The sequence below is a fragment of the Symphodus melops genome (assembly GCF_947650265.1).
Source record: "Symphodus melops genome assembly, chromosome: 18".
Lineage (NCBI taxonomy): Eukaryota > Metazoa > Chordata > Actinopteri > Labriformes > Labridae > Symphodus > Symphodus melops.
In genome coordinates this window covers 18,535,622-18,559,197 of record NC_136708.1, presented here as the reverse complement: position 1 = coordinate 18,559,197, position 23,576 = coordinate 18,535,622, and the positions used below count along the sequence as shown (strand labels likewise).

The window sequence follows — 23,576 nt, the reverse complement described above, 5'->3', positions numbered from 1 at the left end:
CATATATTTTGAGAACGCTTGGGAAAGTTTTCTAAAAGAATCAAGAACATTTGTGGAAGCCCGAAATATAAAACTTTAAGACTAAAATGATCAAACAGGGTTCAAAATAAAATGTACATGAACTTGTGTTTTAGTCGTTGAGATATCAGAAAATACCAAAACATTCCCATAAAATCATTCACATGTTTAATTTCCATCGATTTCCAAGGTCCCCCAAACTTTACCTGCCTGCTTTACTGGCCCATATCCTCTCACCTGTGACTCCTTCAGGTGGGAGAGCTTGAAATAAGAAAAAAAAAACTGGGTGGACGTCACAGAAGACCACCTCTGATTGGATAACGGTGACGTTTTGAATGGGAGGAGAGGATTATAAATGCAGCGATGGCGGAAAAAAAAAGTTGATTCTTACTAACAGTCTACAACAGACAAACAGAACATTTTCTACGTCCAGCTGAAAATCGCGTCTGCAAAGATGAACAGAATTATCCTCCAACTTTTCGCAGTCGGATTCTGCTTTGCTCTCGGTAAGAAAACAACCTAGACTACTCTTGTTTTTTTTTTTTTTTTTAAATGCACGTTTTTAGGTTATTTAACCACCACACATTCAAACACGCATCTAGGCTGTTTAATTGAGTTCAATACACGGGGACAACCTTTGAGGTAAATGAGATAAAAGCTAAAAAGGTCGACTGACAAAAAAAAAAAAAAAATTAAGTTTGCTTCACACATATTTGTTTACCTTAATGTCAAACTATGTGCTAATGTTTGTGTTTAAATTGGACTTTTATTATACATAAGTTTGAGGATTCTGTTTCTTATTTGTTTTTATTTCATACAAAGTTACAAGGCTGATTTTTTTCCCCCTCCATGATCCTATCTTCTTTTAAAGACCCTGAAAACGCTCCTTGTATTTTTTCCCCTGGCCACTGGGACAGAATCCTGAAAAACACGTTTTGTTTAAGTTCAGCTTTTAATATTTGACTTTCCTTGTGGAGGATTTGCAACATGTGCAGCCTAATATTTTTTTTTCTGTAAGAGCAATTGGTGATTCTGCAGACTGGGTGTGTTCCCTCTTTATTATATCTAAATGATAGATAGTCCAAGACCCCTACCTCCAGGATCATTTTGTGCACATGTGGAAATAAAACTAAAGGAAGCGTGATTTGAGATTGAATGTAAGTTAGTTCCATGGAGATAGGTAAATGTTGTGTTATCATGATTAAATATCTTGTCCTCATTTTGTGGGATGTGTTCCTCATTTTCTCTAACAACACCCTGCTTCATGTAGACTGAGAACATGAACTGTTCAGATAGATAATATCATCTTTGTCCGATTTGGCATGCAAAACACATTTGAAAATAATATTAAAATAACCACTTCCACTTCTTGTTTAAAAGGGGAAATCAAAAGAAAAGTTAGCCAGGTAAAAAACTGGACTGTTTTGAAACAGGAACCCAGTTAACTTTAAATAGTTGATGAAAACAGTAAAAAAAAAAAAAAAAAAAAAAAAAAAGTGAATTATAGAAGGCTATAGGCCTAAGTAGCGTATAAATATTTAGCAGGACATCTAGGCTAGATGAGTAAATAGTTAGCTACTGTTGATGCACAGTTAGAAAAAGTTAACTAAAAGTCAAAAACAAACAGCGATGAAGATGATAGACAGAGTTGACTACTTAAATGAAAGGTAGCTGACAAAAGGTTTAAATGACAACCAGAAGCGATTCGTAAAATGGATAAAAGGTTATTTGCTGGATCTGAGTGTTGGACTAATGTGAAATTTGAATATATTGGACTTGAACTCAGTTGTTGATACTCATTTTAAAAGTATAGATTGAAAAAGAAAATGAAGATAGTTAATAAGTTTACGTAACAATTCCCACAGATGACACAGAGTGGCTGCAGTGTTCCTATGTTTTCGCTCTGTGCACATCCCATCATTTACTCTAATGCTGTTATTACAGGTTGGGGTGAGGCTGCCTAGTTGGGGGAAAAAAATTCTCTGTACCACAAACATTATTAAAAGACTGAATCATGTCCTGACCTGCCAGCCGTTGCATGAGAAATTCCTCACCCTGTGTTTGAGGCTTTGCCCATGTCTCGAATTCCACTTCTTCCCATCTGCAGAGTGTGTTCATTGTAAACGGGCCATTTGTTGTTCTACTTTTGTGTTTTGTGGCTTTTGTTGACCATTTTTGTTCTCGGGATCCCCTCAGCTCTGTTGTCTTGGATTTGTGTTTCACACCACACCCTTTCTAGTGGGAACTATTTTCCAGTCCCTAATTCGTTTTAAATGTTTCAGGCAATAACTTTGACCTTTAGGCTAAAATCCTTTTGCCAAAATTGAGTTAGGGAGAGAAAAAAATGATTCATATTTGCAGATAAGATACCAAGACTTAATATCCTTTGTGTAAGTGACCAGCAGGAAGGACGTGCGCGTGCGTGCGTGTGTGTGTGTGAGTGATGATTCAGATGGTGGTCTGTTTGGTTTTTAACATGTCAACATGTTACAGACCACTGAGAGGTTTCCCAAAGCATCAGCTTCAAGAAAAATAGACAAAAATGGGATCATCTTTGTGTCTGGTTACTTTAAAATCCAGATGTCAGAACATTTAAAGTTGTATGTAGAAAATCGGAAGAAAAAAAACCAGTTGATTTTACATTGCTATCACTTAGCTACATTTTAACAGTGGAAACTCTTAAAGTAGTGAGCCAAAGCTAATCAATAAACCTTAGATCAGAGCAACTGAAACACTAAGCTGTAGGTCAGAAATGCACTGATGAAAAATGAAGTTTGTTGGACAGATTGGTGTAAAATGTTGCTTAAAGTAGTGGAAACCAGGTAAACGAGAAAGTCAAAAAGAATGGACAGATAGATGGAAGAGTCAGCTAAATGTGGTTTGCAAACAGAGGGCAAAGTAAGCTTTAAAGTATTAGACAAATAGATGAAAAAGTTTGCACAATGTAGTGGACATATTCAGATGAAAGACATGTCTCGTGGAGGAAAGTTTGCTAAGCAGAGGACAAACAAGGCCAAATACTTATTAGTGTTCAGCAAATGATGGCTTAAAGAAACTTGATCCATGTCGGCTAACTATTAAGTTTAAGTACCGGCCGTTTTTATAAGTTCTAAATCTAAGTAAACAATACATACAATTGGGGGGCTTTAAGGGAAAAGGTTAAAAATTGATCTTAAATGCAACATAGTTAACTTAAAATGATTCTTCCTCAGACTTCAATTATATTATAAGTTATGTCTGCAACACAGAGGAGTTCTGTACACTCCCATCATTCCAGGTTGTACTATTGTTTGTTGAGCTGTAAACAACGTACATCAAACCAAAACAATATTGACACAACAAACCACACATGCCAAGATATATTTAGCTTCACCTTTATGTTTTGGTGTTGGGACAATATTGATCTGAATTCAGAGGTTGCTTTGTAGATTTTCTTTGCATATTTTCTCAGAACATATCTCATGGACTCGTATGCACATTCATCTGGCATGCAAGTTGTGTCTGCATGACTCATGTTGTATGTTAAGGTTGTGAGGTTTGTATTTGTTTCCTTCTTCAAACTGAGTGGAGACAGTCAGACTTTTTTTTAGCATGAGTGAAACTTCTTTTGGTAACTACTTCACTGCTTCTCGACTGTTTCTGTAGTCATACAAGCTCGTATTGAGATAATGACATCATGCTGACATTAGAAAAAAAAATTCCTCGTTTGAGCTAAAAACAAACCATTTGAAGATATTTTGCAGCTACAGGGATGCCCTCTGGTGGAAGTCTATGGTACTGAATCTAAACACAGCAGGTAGTGATTTAAAGAAACCACAAAAGTCTCCCAAATACTTATAATTTACTTGATACTAGTTCAAAGTGATTATTTTATATATATATAATTATAAAGCCTTTTTACAACACATTTCGTTGTTTGTGTGTTTGGATCTTGATGAACCTGAGAGGCTGATACTCCATGACCTGTAGTTTTAGTGACCGAGCTGTAGAGGGCATTGCAGGGCTGAGTCTGCACTTTGATTCAGTGACAAGGCCACACCTCAAACCAACATGGTTCATTGCGAGACACGTCACACCACACTGATGAACTATGCAAAGGCAGAGTCAGTCTTGCCCTTTTTTCTCCAGTTGGATTGCAGTTCTTTGGGCTCAGTATAGAGAAATGAAAACTGCAAATCAGAAAGTTTGCGATTTGGAGAGGGTGTATCTTTTTAAAGATATATAACTTGGGGGTCGGCAAAGCAAGTCAAGAGTAAAACAGAATAAATCAGATACAGACTGTATATGTTGATAGTCAAGTATCTTATAGGATATGTATTTGATTTTATGGATATTTATGTTTAAAACTGGTTAAATTGAAGGCTGTGTTGGTGTTCATACTTGAAGCTCTTTTTTTTACTTGAGGGCACCATCAGGGCGAATGTTGAGTTAAACATGTTGGGTAATTTGTTTTATGGGGTCTTTTGCAATGCTATTTTTATATGCCAAAGCACTTTGTAAACCTGTGTTTTTAAAGGTGCTTTATAAATACAGTAATTATTATTATTTTGAAAACTGCCATTGTAACAAAGATGGCAATGAAGATGAATCCTCAAGCATAAAGTCAGGAGGGACGAGCTTGAGCAGAAGTAACATGATTGGGATTAATCAGATCAAGTTGTATGCCTTTTATTTTAGCGATCGGAAATCAGACAGACAGAGAGAGAGAGAGAGAGAGAGAGAGAGTGAGGAAAGGGGGGGGAAGCCACAGGTCAGATTCAAACCCAGGTCACTTAGTTTGAGCACTATAGCCTTTTGTACATGGGATGTTTGCAGTAAACACTACGCTACTGGCACCCCGATCAGATCACTTGTTTGAGATTTTTAGTTTTGCCTTTATCACATAGGAAAGCTGAAGAGAGAAAGGAAATGTTCCGGTGAGAGAGAGTTGGGATGACGTGCAGCAAAGGGCCAAAGTCGGATTCGAACCCATGGGTGCTGGCTGCAATGAGGACTATAGCCTCTGTACACGGCGAGCACAACAAAGCCACTAGGTTACCTACGCCCCAGATCAGATTTTTAACACTGTTGAAATGTTGTTTTGAAAAGTTAATGCACTACAGCATCATAGATGTATGTGTTTTAAAAGTACAGATGAGAACAAAGATGTACAGACTGACAGTGATTGATTAATGTGGTGATAATTTAAAGGCTCATTGCGCACAACTACAACTCCTTTTTTTGAGTTTTGAAAAGGTTTCAGGTCCGACACTGTTGGATTTATTTATCAAGTTTTTTTTTTTTTATCACACCTAGTTTTTTTACACTGTTAAAAAGTTTTATTGTTGTGCCTTTTTAAAGGAGAGACATGACAGTGGTTAGAGTCAGAGAGAGAGAAGGGACATTCAGGTAAAAGGATTTAAGGATTACAGCCTCTGTACATGACGCGTATGAACCACCCACTAGGTACTAGGTACCTCACATTTATATTTACACAAAGCTTTTTTTTTTCTTTAAACTTTTTGATATTGTGTGTTTTTATGTTACAGTCTCCATGAACAACATCAACAGATCGTCTTATGTGAACCCAAAGTTGCAGCGAGCGAGAGAAATAGTCCAAATAAATTCCCAGATCGTCAAATACTGAAATCTCATAAAGACCCAAAAGTTATGTTTACGTCTCTTACAAACAAGAAGAGAGCAGAAGAGGTGACTTGACCTCCATGACTACATGAATGCAGGAATTTAACTTGTTCGAAAGAATTTCTTCTCTGTTAGCTCTTGGACTTAAATTCCCTACACCCGTCACATTCTCTGCTGTTGTGGTTTTAAGGCATTTTTCAGCACTTCCGGTGAGTGCGTTGCTGCTTTTGCCCATGTGCGTCCTCTCTATTGCACAATGGGTGTTGAGTGATGTATACGCATGCCACATCTCTTACTTTCACACCTCCATGAACTGAATTCCAGAAAATATGAAATGTTACAAAGTGCACCTTCGGCGTTATCTGCTCGGCCACCTGCGTCATTAAATAATCTAACAAGTATGTAGCGCTACATCTCACGTGTCTCATTGTCAAAGTGATTAATTGTACCTGGTTGTGTACACCCTGTAACATCTTTTATACATGAGCCTTTTGTCTAAGTAAAATGTGATGTGTGTGTGTGTGTGTGTAGTTAATCTGCTGCAATCAAGGGAGGTGGAGATAACCAATTATAAGGATTGGGACATTTAAGCTGCTGCTAACAAACAGTGTGCAGTCAATGAAGCTCATTACTTAAGTTTCCCCATGTGACTTCACATCAGAGGTCCCTCCTCAGACGGTTCCGGCCCCAACAATGAATTATTCTACTTAAAAAAGTCTTAGGCAACACAGACTTGCATGGTGTGTGTTTGTGTGTGCGCGCAGATGGATTAAATGACGTACTGGGCGGCATCTGAAATCCAGTCTGACCTGATCCTCTGACTAGACGCCAGCGACTTGAACGTCTGTCAGCATTGCAGAGTGATGAGGCAGAGTTAAGGTGTGGCAGCACCAGAAGCACATGACACTTTAATCCGGCATGTACTAATGGCTAATTTCTTACAGCTGTGTCCCTGCAATTTTGGGAGGTTTGTTGTCATGATACCAGAAACTTAAACTTTGATATAGTTCTAATAAATTCTGATACTTGTTTCAATGCCACAACAGCAAAAACAGATGTCATCATGTCTTGCTCTGTGCGCTTGATGTAAACACAAACAATAACAATGATTCAGTACTGAACCATTAAATCATTTTTTTATTCAGTGTGCAGGTGTGCGCACTTTTTGGATGGTTTATTCCGTTGCTTTGCATCTTATGAAATAGATGTATCTTTTTGTTTTTACTCTGGTTAACTTTAAAATACTATCACTCCTTAGAATACCAAAGATTGTATGTTTTAAAAACCTGTTGTGTTGGACAGTTTCAAACTTCAAAAGTAAAGTGTATGTGAAATGATTGTGTGAAGTTAAGAGTAAGTGGGGAACAGTAGGGAAGAGCAAGACGCTCCTGAAAACTTTCGGCTCCTCTCGAGCTCGGGTGTAACCGAAACCTGTGGAACAGGGTGTGTGTGTGGCTGTTCAAAGGTGTGGCTGTGTTTCCATCTGTAAACTAAAGAAATGGGATTACCCCCAACATATTGTGATTGAAATGGGGCTGTCCCACTGGACCTTAAGGTTTTCAGTATAAACAAAATGACCCATGCATGTGGTAATTTCTCCAATGATATGATGTAATCGGGATTAGATTGTTACAATGCCTTGCACACCTTGGCTGGAAAAAATGTTGAGTGCTTCAGTCCATACGCCCATCTATGAGTCTGTTCATAAAACCTCTTAAGAATTGGCTTTAAATCAGTTGAAAAAATATTCTTCTATCCTGTCAAATACACAAATTCAACATTTAGTCGGCTTTCTGTTGCCTGGAGAAATGACTCGATGTGAGACTTTTATGTTTGTGCTGATTTCAGGTGATTTTATTTCCCTCCATTTTCTTCTTAATATTACAAAAGTCTGCTTTCATGTTTGAATCCTTAATACTTATTATTTTCATTATATAACTTGATGTCGCTGCTTGTTTTGACAGATAAAGGCAGGACTCCGTTGGAGGGCCCGTATGCATTTAGTGTTTAAATCAGATCAGTACGATGCAACAGAACTAACCTACTGTATGTTGATTTAATATTACAATAGGAGTTCCTTTAAAATCAAAATGCAGACTTGCAGTCAAGAAAACAGATTATGCTTAAGGCACATTTACACACTCTGTCGTAAATATTCAGACACTGTTTTCACAGTCCTCTGTGACTTGTTGTCACTGAGCGAACTGAATACGTCACACAAGAAGAAGGGGAATTTTCAAGTTAGATGAAGGCTTCTGGAGAGCTACTTTAAATCATGGGGCACTTCTTAACTGGAGTGACAGGTTTCGAACAATGGTTTCACCAGAGTTAAACTATTGTATAGTATCTCCCCCTCAGGCGCACGGTTCACCACAGACACAAAACACTAAAGATTGGATCTAACCAAAGATGGTTTAAAAGGGGGGTGGTGCACAAAGCTGCCATATCTGTTCACGGGTGTCACCTCTGTTTGGCTCACAGGAGACTTCAGCGTTAAGTCCTGAGTTTGTTCATCCAGAATGAACAAAGATCGATCGACCAATTCTTTTGCCCTCAAGTCACAGAAGTGGACTCATTTCCCCCCCAAATACATTATGCTTAAGTGAATTTAGGATCTGGATTCACTTGCAGAGAGTTCTATTTAAAGTCAAGCTAATCTTACAAGATCTAATCATACAAACCTCTTCTCTTGTCAGATCTGAACATTGATATCTCTTCAATCTGTTGATGTTGAACTGAGGCCTGCATGAAATGAGTCAAATATGCACGCACGGTTGCGTTGATCAATATTGGGATAACGATGTGAAGTCTGATAACTAGATTGATATTAAACAGTGCGTTTTAGCCACAACCTGCACGCTCTTCACCACTTAATCGGAATGAAGGTAGCAGACTGCTATCTTGCGCTTCATCTTACTGCGGTTAAAAGATGTGAGCCAAGTTGCCAAATTGATGCTGAGTGAGAGAGCTGTGCATGTCTTTCCTTGCACATTCCTGAATTTCCCTCGGGATCAATACAGTATCTATCTATCTATCTATCTATCTATCTCTTTCATATCAGGTCATTGTTGTGACTCATTTCAATTACATAAGATGTAAGATCTCAGATTGCAGCAATGATTAAATAGCTATTGTATGTGCAGTCCTGATAGTCAGTGTTGCAGATTTCCCTTTTTTACCAGATAAACAGAATGTACGAGGACATGTGCATGAAACCATGATCACTGAAGGAAGGCTTTTTTTTTTCCTTTTTTTTTTTTGCATTGTTATTGTTAGACCTTTCTTACCTGGTCGAAGCCTGCAGATTCTGTCCCAGTCTCTTGACTACCATCTTATCTTGAGATGTTTAACATCAGTGTCTTGTGTTCTAACTTCAAGCCAAAACTGAGGTTAGAGTAAGCATATACAGTACATTCGATTAGTATGTTAAAAAGTAGTAAGGACTCTAAAACTTTTTCTTTCTTTTTTTTTTTAATCATAGACTTTTCTTGTCGCCATTTAAAGTCTGCTAATCCTGAAAACAGAGGGCTATATCTGCCTGCAGAGATCCTGCAAAGCTGTGAAAAGTTCTGTTTTCAAATGCTCTGGTACTTTTTAATTGGTGAAATGGTCTGATCTTAAGCTTTAAAATCTTTTAAATTCTCACTTTTGAAGCTGTGTTTATATATCTTAAATGTTACATATTATTTCCTATTTGATATTGTTTCCGCATATAATATTTAAAAAATCTATGTGGTTTCCTGACATGCCTCAGATGAATCACTGCAGGCTGCTTGGGGTTTTCCTCGTTTGCTTGCTATGTAGTTGTTAAAGAAAAAAAACCTCATGTGACCTCACTCTTCAAACTGGTTTGGAAAATCCTGAAAAGCCTCGTTTATTAACCTCTTATCTGTCAGACAAGCTGATGTCAACATGCCCCCTTTATATAGCGACCTGTTCCCGTCGTTCAAACTAATGGTTTAAGTTTACTGCTTCCAAACAGGGTACTATTATCTGTAGTCTGCACTTGTTTGTCTCTGTCTGGAAACTAATCACAGCTTTAAAGTTAAATATTAATCACTGTTGTTGTATTCACACAGTTCAAAATTCCCCCAATTCATTTCCAAGAGTTTAACATTTTTTTGCAAGGAAAGCATGATGATAATCATGAATGTGCACTATCCCAATTCAAAATAAATACACGTTTATAAAAAATAAAACTTGCAGTAGTACAAACGCAATATTAAGCACTATTAAAACTAATATCTCTGAGATTAATAGCACATTAAAACTATGAATAATAATGAATAAGTAAAAATTGACTTGAGTGTAAAAAATATCTCATGTTAAACACATTCAGTAACGAATGAATCACAAACATCCAGTTGCTGTGACCTTGACTACAAAACCTCCACCATGCTAGAGGTCACTCAAGTGTCTCACAATCGGAGCATTTTAAACATTTGCCTCAGCTTAATGAATAGTGAACACAGAAACGGTCTCAGCTGTCAATAAAGACCTTTTCAGACAGATGTGAAAAGATGTTTATTGAGGAATATCTGCCTACATTTAAACTTCCTAATTATAGGGTTGCTTCAAAGCTCTTCACACTCATCCTACCATTTTTTTCCTCCTCTCGCTCTCTCCTCTAATTTGTTCTCCATTTTTCTCTTATGTTTCCAGGACAAGCTCTGGAGTGCTACAATTGCAAAATTGGCATTTTCAGTTTGTGCTTAACCACTAAGAAGACGTGTAACGCTGGAGAACACTGCTTCAGTGGAGTTGGAGAAGCAGGTAAGGAGCTCAGAAGTAAAAAATCTTACTGGACCACATTCTGCTGAACTGAGGTTGTCGTCGCTGTCATAAAATGACAGCAGTTGCATTCTCTAAATACATAGCTTTGTAACGGAAATCAACCTGTGAAATTTGACAGTTGTAAAAGGATGTTTGTAATTTGAAAACAACCACAGTGCCAAAAAATTAGGTAGCTGGTTATTTGAATCAATGAGTTCCAATACTCCTGAATCTATGATAATAGTTTGCTCAAACGTCAGGCAGTTATGGTATTCGGCTGGAATTAAACCTGGTCAAGTAGTTGGCTAATCAGTAAGTACGTTTAAATATATACTGTATATATAGTTGGTGTTAAGGTTACTAAATGCATTAAGGCAATAGACTATTTTACGTGTTATGAAAACAGAAATAGGCAGCCAAAAATAAGTTGTTCATGTATTATTTCATTGAACTATAAAGATAAGATTGTTAGTTAAGGATCAGTACTTTAGATTTGGCTGATAAAAAAATGTAATAAAAAGATAAAAGTTAGCTTTAAATTTGACCTAAATGTAATAAAAGGGCTGTTCATGTAGGCTTTTATGGGGGGGAAAAGTTAGTTAAAAAATATGCAGTTGTTACAGTTAGCTAAATGTACAAGGACATTTCTAAATTTCACTGGAGGTTCTCGCCTTCTTCCAGACTCAGCTCAAGCCTGAAAAGTTACACAGGATTTCTTGACTGTGGCGAAAATTATTTCAGCTTCAATCCAATAACTAAAGACAATTTGATAGCTCACTATAAGGTGAAGTCGCTATAAATTTCGACTGATTGGTTGAATAAAGTCATAAGCGCAGCTGAAGTGCGGTGTACTGTGACCTTAGAAAAGCTAAGTTGCGATGTCAAGCATGACATGGAGATGAAAAATGTATTAAGCCATTTCTATTGTTTATTTGAAACTTGGACAAACTGGAGTTAAAAGGTCTTCAGCAAATAACATAATAAGAAGTAACTCTTGCCAAATATTTCGGCCACAAAGAGCAATCGACACTGACAACGGTTGTTTTTGCTTTTGTTTCACAGCCGGCTTTGTGGATATCATGACGAAGGGCTGCCTAAAAGAGGCCGAGTGCAACAAGACCAAAGAGGTGAACTTCCCAAACTCCGACTCCAACGCTACCGTCTACCAGCTGACAAAGACGTGCTGCAACACAGACCTGTGCAACGCCGCCCCAGGTCTGCCCGGGTCCACCGGGCTGAGCCTGACTCTCGCCACCATCACTGCTCTGTATCTGGCACACATCCTGGTTTAACAACAACAAAAAACAACGCAGGATGACGAAGTGGAAACACAAACAAACACACACATGGGTGTTGACTTTAGTCTTTGAGGTGTATCATTCTCTTCTTATTTAACACACGTGTACATCAGTTCAAATTGATCCTTTCTTTTCATGTATATCTTAAGATTAGTCCCAAATCTGATTAGGAAAAATTAAAACATTAGTTGATGATTAAAAGTGCTACATAACCATGTAACTCTGACGTCATGGATGATTAAACATTTCAAACTGTGTAAATTAACCTGCTCTTAAATTTGTCCTTACAAAGGACTAGTACATGTTTGGGTGCAGGGCGGTGCCACATGCTGAATCACGTGTATGTTAAGCAACAGTTTTTGTACGTTAATTAGTTTCATTACAGCGTGATCTTAAAAAATGGGTTTATATCTGTTATTTCTTTTTCCATATGGAGTGAAGTTTGAAGATTGATCCAACTCTCTCGCTTGTTTATTAAATATGACACTTTGTTACAGTTAGCTTAACTTAGTATGTCTGCTGGAAACGAGGAAACCTCTCGCCTGGCTCTGTCCTATGAAAACGTTATTCTCCAGCTAATGAACTGGCTCTGAATGTGGTAGATGGCATATTGGATAGCTGTGTTTCTTGTGTTTATAATAAGCTAATCGACTCCGAGCTGTAGCTTTACGTTTTTTAAAAAAAGTATGGATTGTATCTATCGCTATACAGCAAAGAGGGGAATGAGCGCACTTTTCATACATTTAGACTATTCACAGAATTCATTGACTTTGAACCAATGTAACACCATTTTAAGACACGTCAATCAAATGTCCATATCAGCGCTCCTTGAATACTTCTATTCCTAATCATTAAATTTATTGCGTTTTGCTTCCTGTTCACTCCAAACTGTAAAACTGTCCCTTGGCTTTTGTCTGTACGGTCTTTTGTTCTTATTTTGTTCTTGTTTTGTTCTTTTGTTTGGCCGGTTTGATTTTTGATTATTGTGTCAAATCCAAACTGCACATTAATACTCAACTGTCGGGTAAAAGCTGAGTTTCATCTTGCTTGCTATGAATGTATATAAAACTGCAGGGAGGAAGATTTAAATTGACCAGGTTATTTGCGGAAATTGAAAGCATATCAAGATTCCAGCTGTTTAGAGAATGTCTGACCTTATTAGGTTCGGTTAAAAAATTATTTTCCTGAACATGAAAGTGTTTTTGATTGAAAATGGGAATGTAGACAATTTGAGGAATGCAATAAAAATTCAAAAATGTTGGGAAAAGCAGTGTGTGATGTTGCTGATGTGATTTGGTTTCCTTGTTTTGAATGTTTCTCATCTCAATGCAGTCCTGCAGGACCGACTGGTTATTTTGGTTTCAGTGCTCAACGGTGGGGAGACATTTCCAGTTTTGGTATGAAAGTGACGTTAGATTTCACATTTCTTTTTGGCTTCCCACAAAATTGTTGGAAGCCTATCAACATTTTTTTTTATTGCATGTTTGTGATCTGGAGTCAGTGTTATTATCCTATTGCGATGTGGAGGTGCTATTATACCTGTTTGTTCATTACAACGGTTTAGTGTCCAGGTCTTTCTTCAAGAGTTCAATCCTGATCTAGTTTGGATTGAATGTCTTATTATTTGGCTCTCTCTATCACCAAGTTTGATCAAAGGCTACCTGTTAATTTTAATCCTGAAGACAGATACAAACATACGAGAAGATGTTAATGGACTATGTATACACTTGAAAATACGACCCTTATTGTAAAGGTCAGAGAACAGTCTGATAAACCATTTAAGTCTGAAGTTAAAATGCTAAAAATCTGAAGTTAAAATGCTAAAAATCTGAAGTTAAAATGCTAAAAATCAGATTTCAGCATCCCAAGCTGACGCATTTGGTGCCCTTTCATTTAATACATGATAACTTCATGGACTTTTTTTTTCTCCTGTTGTGAATGAAAATGACCATACATATTGAAGTTGTGGTCGTAGAAATAATTTGTGTTGTGTATTTTAAACAAACTGAAGGGCTTTTTCCAACTGAACTCTTCTTTGTGCAAATGTAACCTTGTGATTCAGTCACACATTAATGACTCATTCTGTGACTTGAACAACAGGAGTGGCCAGTTTGTGCAGCACTTGGTTTTGAATTAAGCAGTACCCTATACAATGGCATTCATCCTTGACAATTGTTTCTACTCTCAGTGACACTTCCCTTGAGGTGAAGCTGAAGAAAGAAGACTTGAACACCCCCCTCACCCCTTTTTCACCCCTCCCATCACCTGTCTTCAGGTATAAATCTCTGGCCCAGCCAAGCAGGCTCCTCAGTCTTCCTTCACACAGCATCCCATCACAGGATTTTTTTTTGTCTTTGAGCCGAAAAGCCAGGAACCAAACCGACGCATCAAAATGGGAAAGATCTTTATTGGAGTCCTTGTCGCAGTCGCATCTTTCATGCTGGGTAAGAGAAACAATAATATGGATATTGAATCAGTGATTAGACATATACAACTTTTGAAAGACAACAAATTGGGAACATAAAAAACAAACCTTTTGCCATTGGTCTTAGCCTTTTTAAAGATGTTTAAGCTGTATTTTTTTAAAGCTATATTATCAAAAAATAAACTATAAAGTTTACCTCTTTTGAAGAGGAATCTTTTTTTAAAGGTGGAAAATGTAATTCATCAAATCTTTCAAGTGAAAATTATATTAAAGCCACAGAGCCATAGCTCAGGTGAAATCCTCTTTTTGTGCTGACAGATAAAAGTGATGGCATTGTCTTGATTCACTGAATAGTGAGCATCTTTGATAGCCAGCAAACCTGATCGTATCAGATGTGTGCCAATGAACAGAAAAATGTGATACTAAAAACTATAGATTTAGATCGTGCCTCTGGAAAAAAAAATTAAAAATCATTATCATTGTTGCTTACCGGAAACAATCATTTGTCATTCTCAGGGAGGATACTTTATTGGAAGAAAGTAGTTGTGCATGTGTGATTATTCAAGTATTTCAGAGTAACAGGTGTTCAATGTATGTCAAAAGGTTTCTCTCAACAGGTGAAACTTAAAATTTGATGAACCTTTAGAGGAAACTAATAGAGCATATATGTATATATCTGTTCTGTTGCCTCCTCTGACTCCAAATGTTTTGTTCTCTTAGCTTAGCTTTGAAAATGTTAAAAGTAACAGGGTGGCTTCTTGGAATGTCATTGAGAGTTTGATTGTGTGGCAATCTTGGGTGGGGCCTAACAGCAAGGTGTGGTAAAACTAAGACTCCCTAAACAATGTTCGCTGAGCTCGAGATCTGGTTAGCGGTCATGTTGAGAAGTCAATAAAATACTTTTTCCAATACAAACAGTTAACAAGTTTCATCAAAAGTCCTATTAGAGAGCTCTTGTAATATATAACAGGAGCTTCCCTCACATTTTTCAAACACAATGAAAGTTTGATATACTTGACGTGAAATTTGTTTTATTTTATTGATTGATTTTCAATGTTTGTTAGTGACGGGACAAGTAGCTTGTAAATTGAGGGCACACCTTTTAAAAAATAAAAAAGTTTATTTTTTACAATGTTCACTTTTGGACCTCAAAATACAAAGAAAAACCTCATCAACAAACACACTGGAGATAGTTCAAAACTTTAACTCGGCAATGATGTGTACATATAGAACTCAGCAAGAGAGTAGAGAGAGAGAAAAAATAAAATGCCATTAAGCTTTTTTTTTTTTTTTTTAACAAAATTCACGATAATTCATTAATTTTAACGTTTCTCTTTCTTTGTGTGTTTCAGTGGATTCCCTGAACTGCAACAAATGCAGCTACGGTCTGTTGGGCTTCTGCCTTAGCTTAACAGAGGAAACCTGTTCGACCAATACCAGTGTCTGCTTTACTGCGAAAGCATGTAAGTCACCTCCTCACTGCCAAAAAGCACACACCTCTTCCGTCCAACCATCACACCAAAGCACAGGCACAATTACATTCAAATCACTTCCTGTGACATCGCCACAAACTCACTCACAGAACAGGGTTACCATCTGCCAAACCACAATCCAGTCCAATATCATATAGTTTACCTTTATGCCACGATACAGAAAATCTAAGAAATTTACAAAGTTACATCTCCCTTCTAATGTGTTTTTTTTTTTCAGCTTTCCCATCTATTTCAACCTCTGTGGGCTTCAACACTCAGGGCTGCAGGGAGCCTTCTGGCTGCAACGCAACAACCACCACCCCCTTATCAACAGCCCTGCCTATCAACTACACTCTTATAATTGAATGCTGCTCATCAGAAAAGTGCAACCCAACCACGGTCAGTGGCGCTCCATCCACCAAGATGACTTTCACTGCCGCCATTGGTGCAGCTGTGTTGGCCTCCGTGATGGGAAGCAGGCTGTAATACACCTAAATACTGCCAGTCAGTCCACAAACCGATTCGTACAAAAAACATCAAGCAACGTTTAAATGAGATACTGAAGCACTATCCGAAATAAACCCTTTGGATCATATGGGTTTATTTGTTATCCTCATATGCTGTGACACTCTTTATTTTTTCATAAGTCAGTTCCTATAAGTCATGTAACTATGACAAATTATATCAAACCCAAAATTAAGGTGTGCAGATCCTGGGAGTAGATCAATGGCGTGTTTCAGGGAAACACTGAGTTCATAAATCTTCCAGAAATCATTTTTCTCCATTGTTGCTTAAAATGTATTTATCCTTTCCTTACTTTGTTTGTTACGACACAACACAATGATGTGAAAATAAAGATTTTTTTTTGAAGAATATCAGTTGCTTGTGCTACTTTCTTTTATTTGAACATCATGCATTCATTCATTAGTTTGTTAGACCTGCTTCTCTTTTAGAGGGTGGAGAAAGGACTAATATAAGGCTAACATTGGGCTCCAGGCAAGGGTACACCTGTAGAGCTCGCCAGGGTCAGGTCTGAATTCACAGTTACATTGTTTACATAGACTGACAGTCCTTCAGGCTGACATTCATCCCTATTTTGACATTCTTCCTACAGCGCACAATAGTCAAGTAACCCAAACAGTATTTCCACAGAATAATCCCAAGCAGTCAGAATACCCTCTGAAAGATTAAAATACTTAATACTAATTATACACAAGCCTTTTTTCTACTATAAGAAATATATTATTTGCTATATATTTTTGCTTTTAAACTCAGTTAAACCAAAAAATGAAAATGAAAAAAAAAAAAAAAAGTATATTATAATATATTATAATAGATTTTTTTTTTTAACAGAAACAAATATTCTTCTTTGGTACATAGTGAGGATTCTAACTCAAAGCCAATAATAGTTTTATTTCTATTTGGTCAATATTTGAAAAATCATACAGTTAATAGGATCTCATGGTGTATTATGAATAATCGTGTCTCTTTAAATCTTTTTGTTCAATGTTTTGAACACCTTAAACCAATCACTGCTGGTGATGTGTAGAATAAAAACATGGCAACAACCACAACAAACATACCCCATGGTTCTGCCTTATGTCTGCGCATACGACACACTAACAAAGACACACCTTCACTTCTCACACAACTACCTACACACCTACCCATAAACACGTCTTCATACACACCCCACTCATTCTCTCTCGTCACCCTGTTGAAGGCCTTGGAAATGTTCTTCCTCCCTTTCTTTATGTCATTATTCCCTGAGGCAAATTCAGGTTTCCACTCTGTTATTGAGAGACATGCTTCTCACACATGTAGGCCCGAAATACAAAGGGGGTACAGGGGTTCAGTGCCTTGCTCAAGAGCACATAAGCGCTACTCGGTAAGTGATGTGGCACCTCTACAACTACCAGATCAACTTTATTGTTTTGGTCCACACCAGCCGACCCTCAGGTTGCCCAGTCGTCTGTTTGTAATGTCTGTCTGTCTGTCTGTCTGTCTGTCTGTCTGTCTGTCTGTCTGTCTGTCTGTCTGTCTGTCTACAGTCAAAACCAGCTGATGCAATAGGAGTGGCTAAGATTAACATCTGATGACTCGTGATGAATTTTGGATTATAAAAAAAAACTGTAACTGAATTATTTCCTTCCCTGATTCTTCAAATGTTACATAATAATTATTACAACAGCTAACAGTTTATGCCTATACTTCTCATGTGTACTTCTTCTTTTTTATCTGGTGCACAAATATTTGTTGTTTTGATGGAAAATAAATCCTATATGATTATATTATTCTATTCATTGCTTTTAAATAAAAGGAGTTTCTGCTCCGTGCTCTAACAAAAGTCATTACATGTTGGGTTTTTTTCGGTCATATAACTATAATGGGCTGACGCTGTGTTCTCTTTTGATAATGACGTGCTAACAATACATCACAAAAGTTCAAACACAAATGTCAACACACACTGCATGAGTCATGTGTTCAAACATCATGTTATTCTATTTGTTGGGCTTTCTCATAGACTTTACTGATGTCAAACAAACCTTTGTTTGGTTTGGTCTTTTAAATGGAGGTCAGCATAAAGATGAAGGACGAATATCAACATTGTTCTTTTGTCTATGTTTTCAATGAATAATCCATTGCCCTGACACCAAACCAATATGCTATAGCCTATAAAAGCAGGAGCTGATCTCACTGCAGATGCTCACGTAAAGTTGGATTACTAAGTCTCTCAAACCTGCTGTTTTTCATTACGGCCCTCTTAAATTTGCTGAAAGTTACTGAGTCTGCAAAGGAACAAGATGAACAAGTTCATGTGGATCTGTGCAACACTGATGGCAATGTTTGTTACAGGTAAGAGAAACAACAACACATTCTTTGTTAGATTTATGTGTTGATGAAGAGGAGCATTTGGTCAAATTGCTTAAAACATATATCCTAAATTGTCTTTTTAATTGTTGGGCTTTTATGCCTTTATTATAGAGATAGCACAGTGAACAGAGTTTGAAATAGGGAGAGAGAGAGAGAGAGAGTGAGAGAGAGTGAGAGTGGCTGACATACAGTTTAATACTTTATGTTTAAAATGAATTGTGTTGGAGATATTTAATGTTTTTTTCTTGTTGAGTTTATGAACTGGTTTCATGCTACACGTTTCATGCAAAGAAGGCAACATGACATGTTGTACAACATTTGTACAACATGACATGACTTAGAATATTTTAAATATTTTTATTGGAAAAGATGTTTATGGTAGTGTTGTAGTCAAAGCCAACACAAACCAACCGATCCCAAGACATACTTGAGACTGGACATCTTAGAGACTAAGACATTTAGGGATCGAGACCGAGTCAAGTCCAAGACCCAGGCTGAGACTGAGACAAGACTAAGACCATGAAGATCCCTGAAAGATCATCTTGTCAATCAAACATTACTGTGTTGCCCCTCCCACTGTTTTTGAGCAACAACTGAGAAATATTCCTTTTACAAATATTGTTGTCAAAATCTTTCTTATAGTTTAACATAAAGAGAAAACAAGCTTTCCTATCTTGTGATAACAATTTAATTCACTTTTTTATTTCAGTTTGTTTGTTCAATCTCTACCGAGATATCACTTATATAATATAACTGTCTTAACTGTCTGTTTTTTTATTTTATTTTAACTCTTTTGCACTGTTAAATATGTGTATTATCTTCACATTTCTTCACAGTGGAAAAAAAACATAGTATCGAGATAAGAGCATTTAAAAACATCACGCAAACATTATCTTTCATGACTTCTGTATTCTCCTACATACAACAAACTTCTGTCAATGTTTTATCAATCACCACAGAAATACATAGAAAGTGTTATGAAGTGACAAATTGTTCACTGTTTCATCGCAGGTGAGTCTCTGGTTTGTAACACCTGCAGAATGAATTTTGTGGGTCGATGTCTGTTTCCATCCACTGAGACCTGCAGTGAGTCTCAGACCAGCTGCTACTCCGGAAATCTGGGTGAGTAACACGCTGATCATCTCCTTTACAGCTAATTCTCTTTTCTTTTTTTTTCAGAAAATGAATGAGTGGAGTGAGGCTAGATATTTCTGTGCGTTTTGTTATTTTATTTCAAATGTGTCTTACCAGAAGAAAGAGTGACCTGGCCAAATGGGTCAGCAGCTCAATAAACAGGTTACAAACATAGATCAATATGTCCTCAGTTACAGAAGACAAAAAAGTCATTATTCAAAATTTCTACAACCTGAATCATCTTCCCCAGCACCTTCAATCTACACTTAAAGATTTAAAGAGGGCAGACTGCAAGAGCAGTGCACCTGAAACTTTGAGGACAGATGACAACAATACGTTTTCTGACTGGGTTACAGAGCGAAGACTGTGGCTTTCAGCAGTTTTCACAACAATACAAAAACACAAGTATGAGGGAAACAAGTTAAGTAGGCCTACAAACATATAAATAACGGCATGTCAAGGATTCTGTTGACACATAGACAATGCAGGGTAGTGGACTCGATCATACAATGTACAATGTTTCTAAGATTTGTTATGAATCTAAACACATCATGATGCACAGTATCCAGAGATATTATGCACTGAGAGGATGCATGCACATATAAAACATCACCGTAATCAAACACAACAGTGTTAACGAGGTGACTCTGTAACAGTTTTATAATCACAGCCTATTTAATGCTGCTGAAGCTGAATAAACTGACAATCTTAAATAAATGCAGAATTTTCTTTTAAAGGGTTACACCCAAATAGTCACGTTTTATTTCTCATACACTACATGAAAGGGATTCATTGAACTCTTTGAAGCAGGCAGGTAGGTGTACTGTATGTGCAGGTGCACACCTCTGACAGCTTGAAGCGGAGTCACAGTCAGCTGACTCTTTAACAATGTAGGATAGGATAGGATAGGATATACAGGTAAAAGCCAGTAAATTAGAATATTTTGAAAAACTTGATTTATTTCAGTAATTGCATTCAAAAGGTGTAACTTGTACATTATATTTATTCATTGCACACAGACTGATGCATTCAAATGTTTATTTCATTTAATTTTGATGATTTGAAGTGGCAACAAATGAAAATCCAAAATTCCGTGTGTCACAAAATTAGAATATTACTTAAGGCTGATACAAAAAAGGGATTTTTAGAAATGTTGGCCAACTGAAAAGTATGAAAATGAAAAATGTGAGCATGTACAATACTCAATACTTGGTTGGAGCTCCTTTTGCCTCAATTACTGTGTTAATGCGGCGTGGCATGGAGTCCATGAGTTTCTGGCACTGCTCAGGTGTTATGAGAGCCCAGGTTGCTCTGATAGTGGCCTTCAACTCTTCTGCGTTTTTGGGTCTGGCATTCTGCATCTTCCTTTTCACAATACCCCACAGATTTTCTATGGGGCTAAGGTCAGGGGAGTTGGCTGGCCAATTTAGAACAGAAATACCATGGTCCGTAAACCAGGCATGGGTAGATTTTGCGGTGTGTGCAGGCGCCAAGTCCTGTTGGAACTTGAAATCTCCATCTCCATAGAGCAGGTCAGCAGCAGGAAGCATGAAGTGCTCTAAAACTTGCTGGTATACGGCTGCGTTGACCCTGGATCTCAGGAAACAGAGTGGACCGACACCAGCAGATGACATGGCACCCCAAACCATCACTGATGGTGGAAACTTTACACTAGAGTTCAGGCAACGTGGATCCTGTGCCTCTCCTGTCCTCCTCCAGACTCTGGGACCTCGATTTCCAAAGGAAATGCAAAATTTGCTTTCGTCAGAAAACATGACTTTGGACCACTCAGCAGCAGTCCAGCTCTCTTTTTCCTTAGCCCAGGTGAGACGCTTTTCGCGCTGTTTCTTGGTCAACAGTGGCTTGACACGAGGTATGCGGCAGTTGAAACCCATGTCTTTCAAGCGTCTCTTGGTGGTGGATCTTGAAGCACTGACTCCAGCAGCTGTCCACTCCTTGTGAATCTCCCCCACATTTTTTAATGGGTTTTTTTTCACAATCTTGACCAGGGCGCGGTGATCCCTATTGCTTGTACACTTTTTCTGACCACGGTTTTTCCTTCCCTTTGCCTCTCCATTAATGTGTTTGGACACAGAGCTCTGAGAACAGCCAGCCTCTTCAGCAATAACCTTTTGTGTCTTTCCCTCCTTGTGCAATGTGTCGATGGTCGCCTTTTGGACAGCTGTCAAATCTGAAGTCTTCCCCATGTTTGTGTAGGCTTTAGAACTGGACTGAGAGACCATTTAAAGCCCTTTGCAGGTGTTTTGAGTTATTAGTTTGTGGCACCAGGTATCTTCAAAATGTAACCCTAACACAATATTCTAATTTTGTGACACACGGAATTTTGGATTTTCATTTGTTGCCACTTCAAATCATCAAAATTAAATGAAATAAACATTTGAATGCATCAGTCTGTGTGCAATGAATAAATATAATGTACAAGTTACACCTTTTGAATGCAATTACTGAAGTAAATCAAGTTTTTCAAAATATTCTAATTTACTGGCTTTTACCTGTAACTTTATTGATCCCCAATGGGGAAATTCGGGCGTTACAGCAGCAGTGCAGAATCAAAAACAAAAAGTCAAAAATCGAATAAAATAATAACATAAACATAAATACAATCCAGGTAGTAAGGGGGGATATATACAGAGGACTATAGTGTGGTGGACTCAGCAGGACAATGAAAAAGATAATACTGTGCAGTAAATGGCATGTTAAAGTGACCAGTGAAGAATTTAAAGTGACATTTGTGATCAGAAGGTTATGTAAACAGTATTGACAGTTATAAGTAATAAGTTATAAGTATAATAAATATAGTGCAGTTTTGACTAGAGTATAGAGTATAGATATATAGTTATAAGAATATAAGAGTATAATGTAATATATAATATACACAGTGTAGATATAATATAATAAAATAAAGGTAACGTAATAACATTGTAATGATATTGTATACTATATATAAAGAGAATATATATAAATACAGACTAGCTCCTGCTGTTGTACAGTCTGATGGCTGTGGGGACAATGTGTGACACTATAAACCAGCTCTTGCTTTGAATTACACAACATGGCTACTCATCCAGCACAAGAAAACTATTGTAAACAATCAGTGCTGCTATCTCAATACATTCTTTATACTAGTGAGTCATTTGGTCACAGACAGTTCTCTCTGCTTTTGGTTTTCCCAAACTCGAAGTCGACGATCTAACAAAAGCTCTGTCTCCCCTCGCCCCCTGTCAAGCCTTTAACATCAGTCGTCTGATGAGCTGGGAGACTCGAGGTTGTCTGAACTCAACTCTCTGCAACCAAACTGAGACGGGGACTCTCCTGACTGCCGGCTACACAGTGACCAGGACCTGCTGCATGACCGACTGCTGTAACGGAGCCACGTCTGTGCAGCTGCCTCTCACTGCTGCTGTGGGTGCAGCCCTCGTGGCCCTTTGGAGCACCCAAAGTCTTTAAAAAGCAACAACAGATTAATTACTAGGTGTTGTGTTTGAATGCAACAATTAAAGAACAGGATGAACTGCATCTTCCTTTATTATTAAACTCCCAATGTTGTTTGCTTCTCTGCCTATAAATGTATTATTTATAGATGATAGAAAATGTGTAAAGGCTCTTTATAGTGAACAAAGAATAAAAGATGAACAAATCTTTAAACATAAAAGCTGTTATATTCCTTCAGGCTGTGGGAGTTTTGGTTGAGTAGAGTTTTCCAGGAAAGACTTAAAACCTGATGAACCTCATTCTTTCACATTGTTTCTTCATTGACTCCAACCTCAAGTCTTTCTCGGACGCTCACTTGTCTGAGAGTGGTACTTTAAATCCTTAAAGGGCTTCTTTTTTTTTTTGTACAAGAAGAATCTGTTGAAAAAACCCTCAGAAGGATGAACAACTTTTGGAAGGCAGTGATTGTCCTGTGTGCGTTCATCTCTGCAGGTAATTATATCTTAA

At 37.5% G+C, this 23,576-nt stretch overlaps 2 protein-coding genes across 2 annotated transcripts; both read left to right on the top strand.

Moving 5' to 3' along the window:
• The first annotated feature begins 340 nt into the window (after nt 1–340).
• Nucleotides 341–12,978, top strand: LOC306839439 (sperm acrosome membrane-associated protein 4-like). The gene is made up of 3 exons (XM_079368166.1): nt 341–524; nt 10,303–10,413; nt 11,476–12,978. Exons 1-3 carry the CDS (start codon nt 473–475, stop codon nt 11,703–11,705), a joined length of 393 nt encoding a protein of 130 aa, XP_079224292.1. The 5' UTR covers nt 341–472; the 3' UTR covers nt 11,706–12,978.
• Nucleotides 12,979–13,037: 59 nt separating this feature from the next.
• Nucleotides 13,038–16,483, top strand: LOC306839438 (uncharacterized protein). Its single transcript, XM_079368165.1, has 4 exons — nt 13,038–13,108; nt 13,987–14,155; nt 15,489–15,599; nt 15,847–16,483. Exons 2-4 carry the CDS (start codon nt 14,104–14,106, stop codon nt 16,092–16,094), a joined length of 411 nt encoding a protein of 136 aa, XP_079224291.1. The 5' UTR covers nt 13,038–13,108; nt 13,987–14,103; the 3' UTR covers nt 16,095–16,483.
• The last annotated feature ends 7,093 nt before the right edge of the window (nt 16,484–23,576 follow it).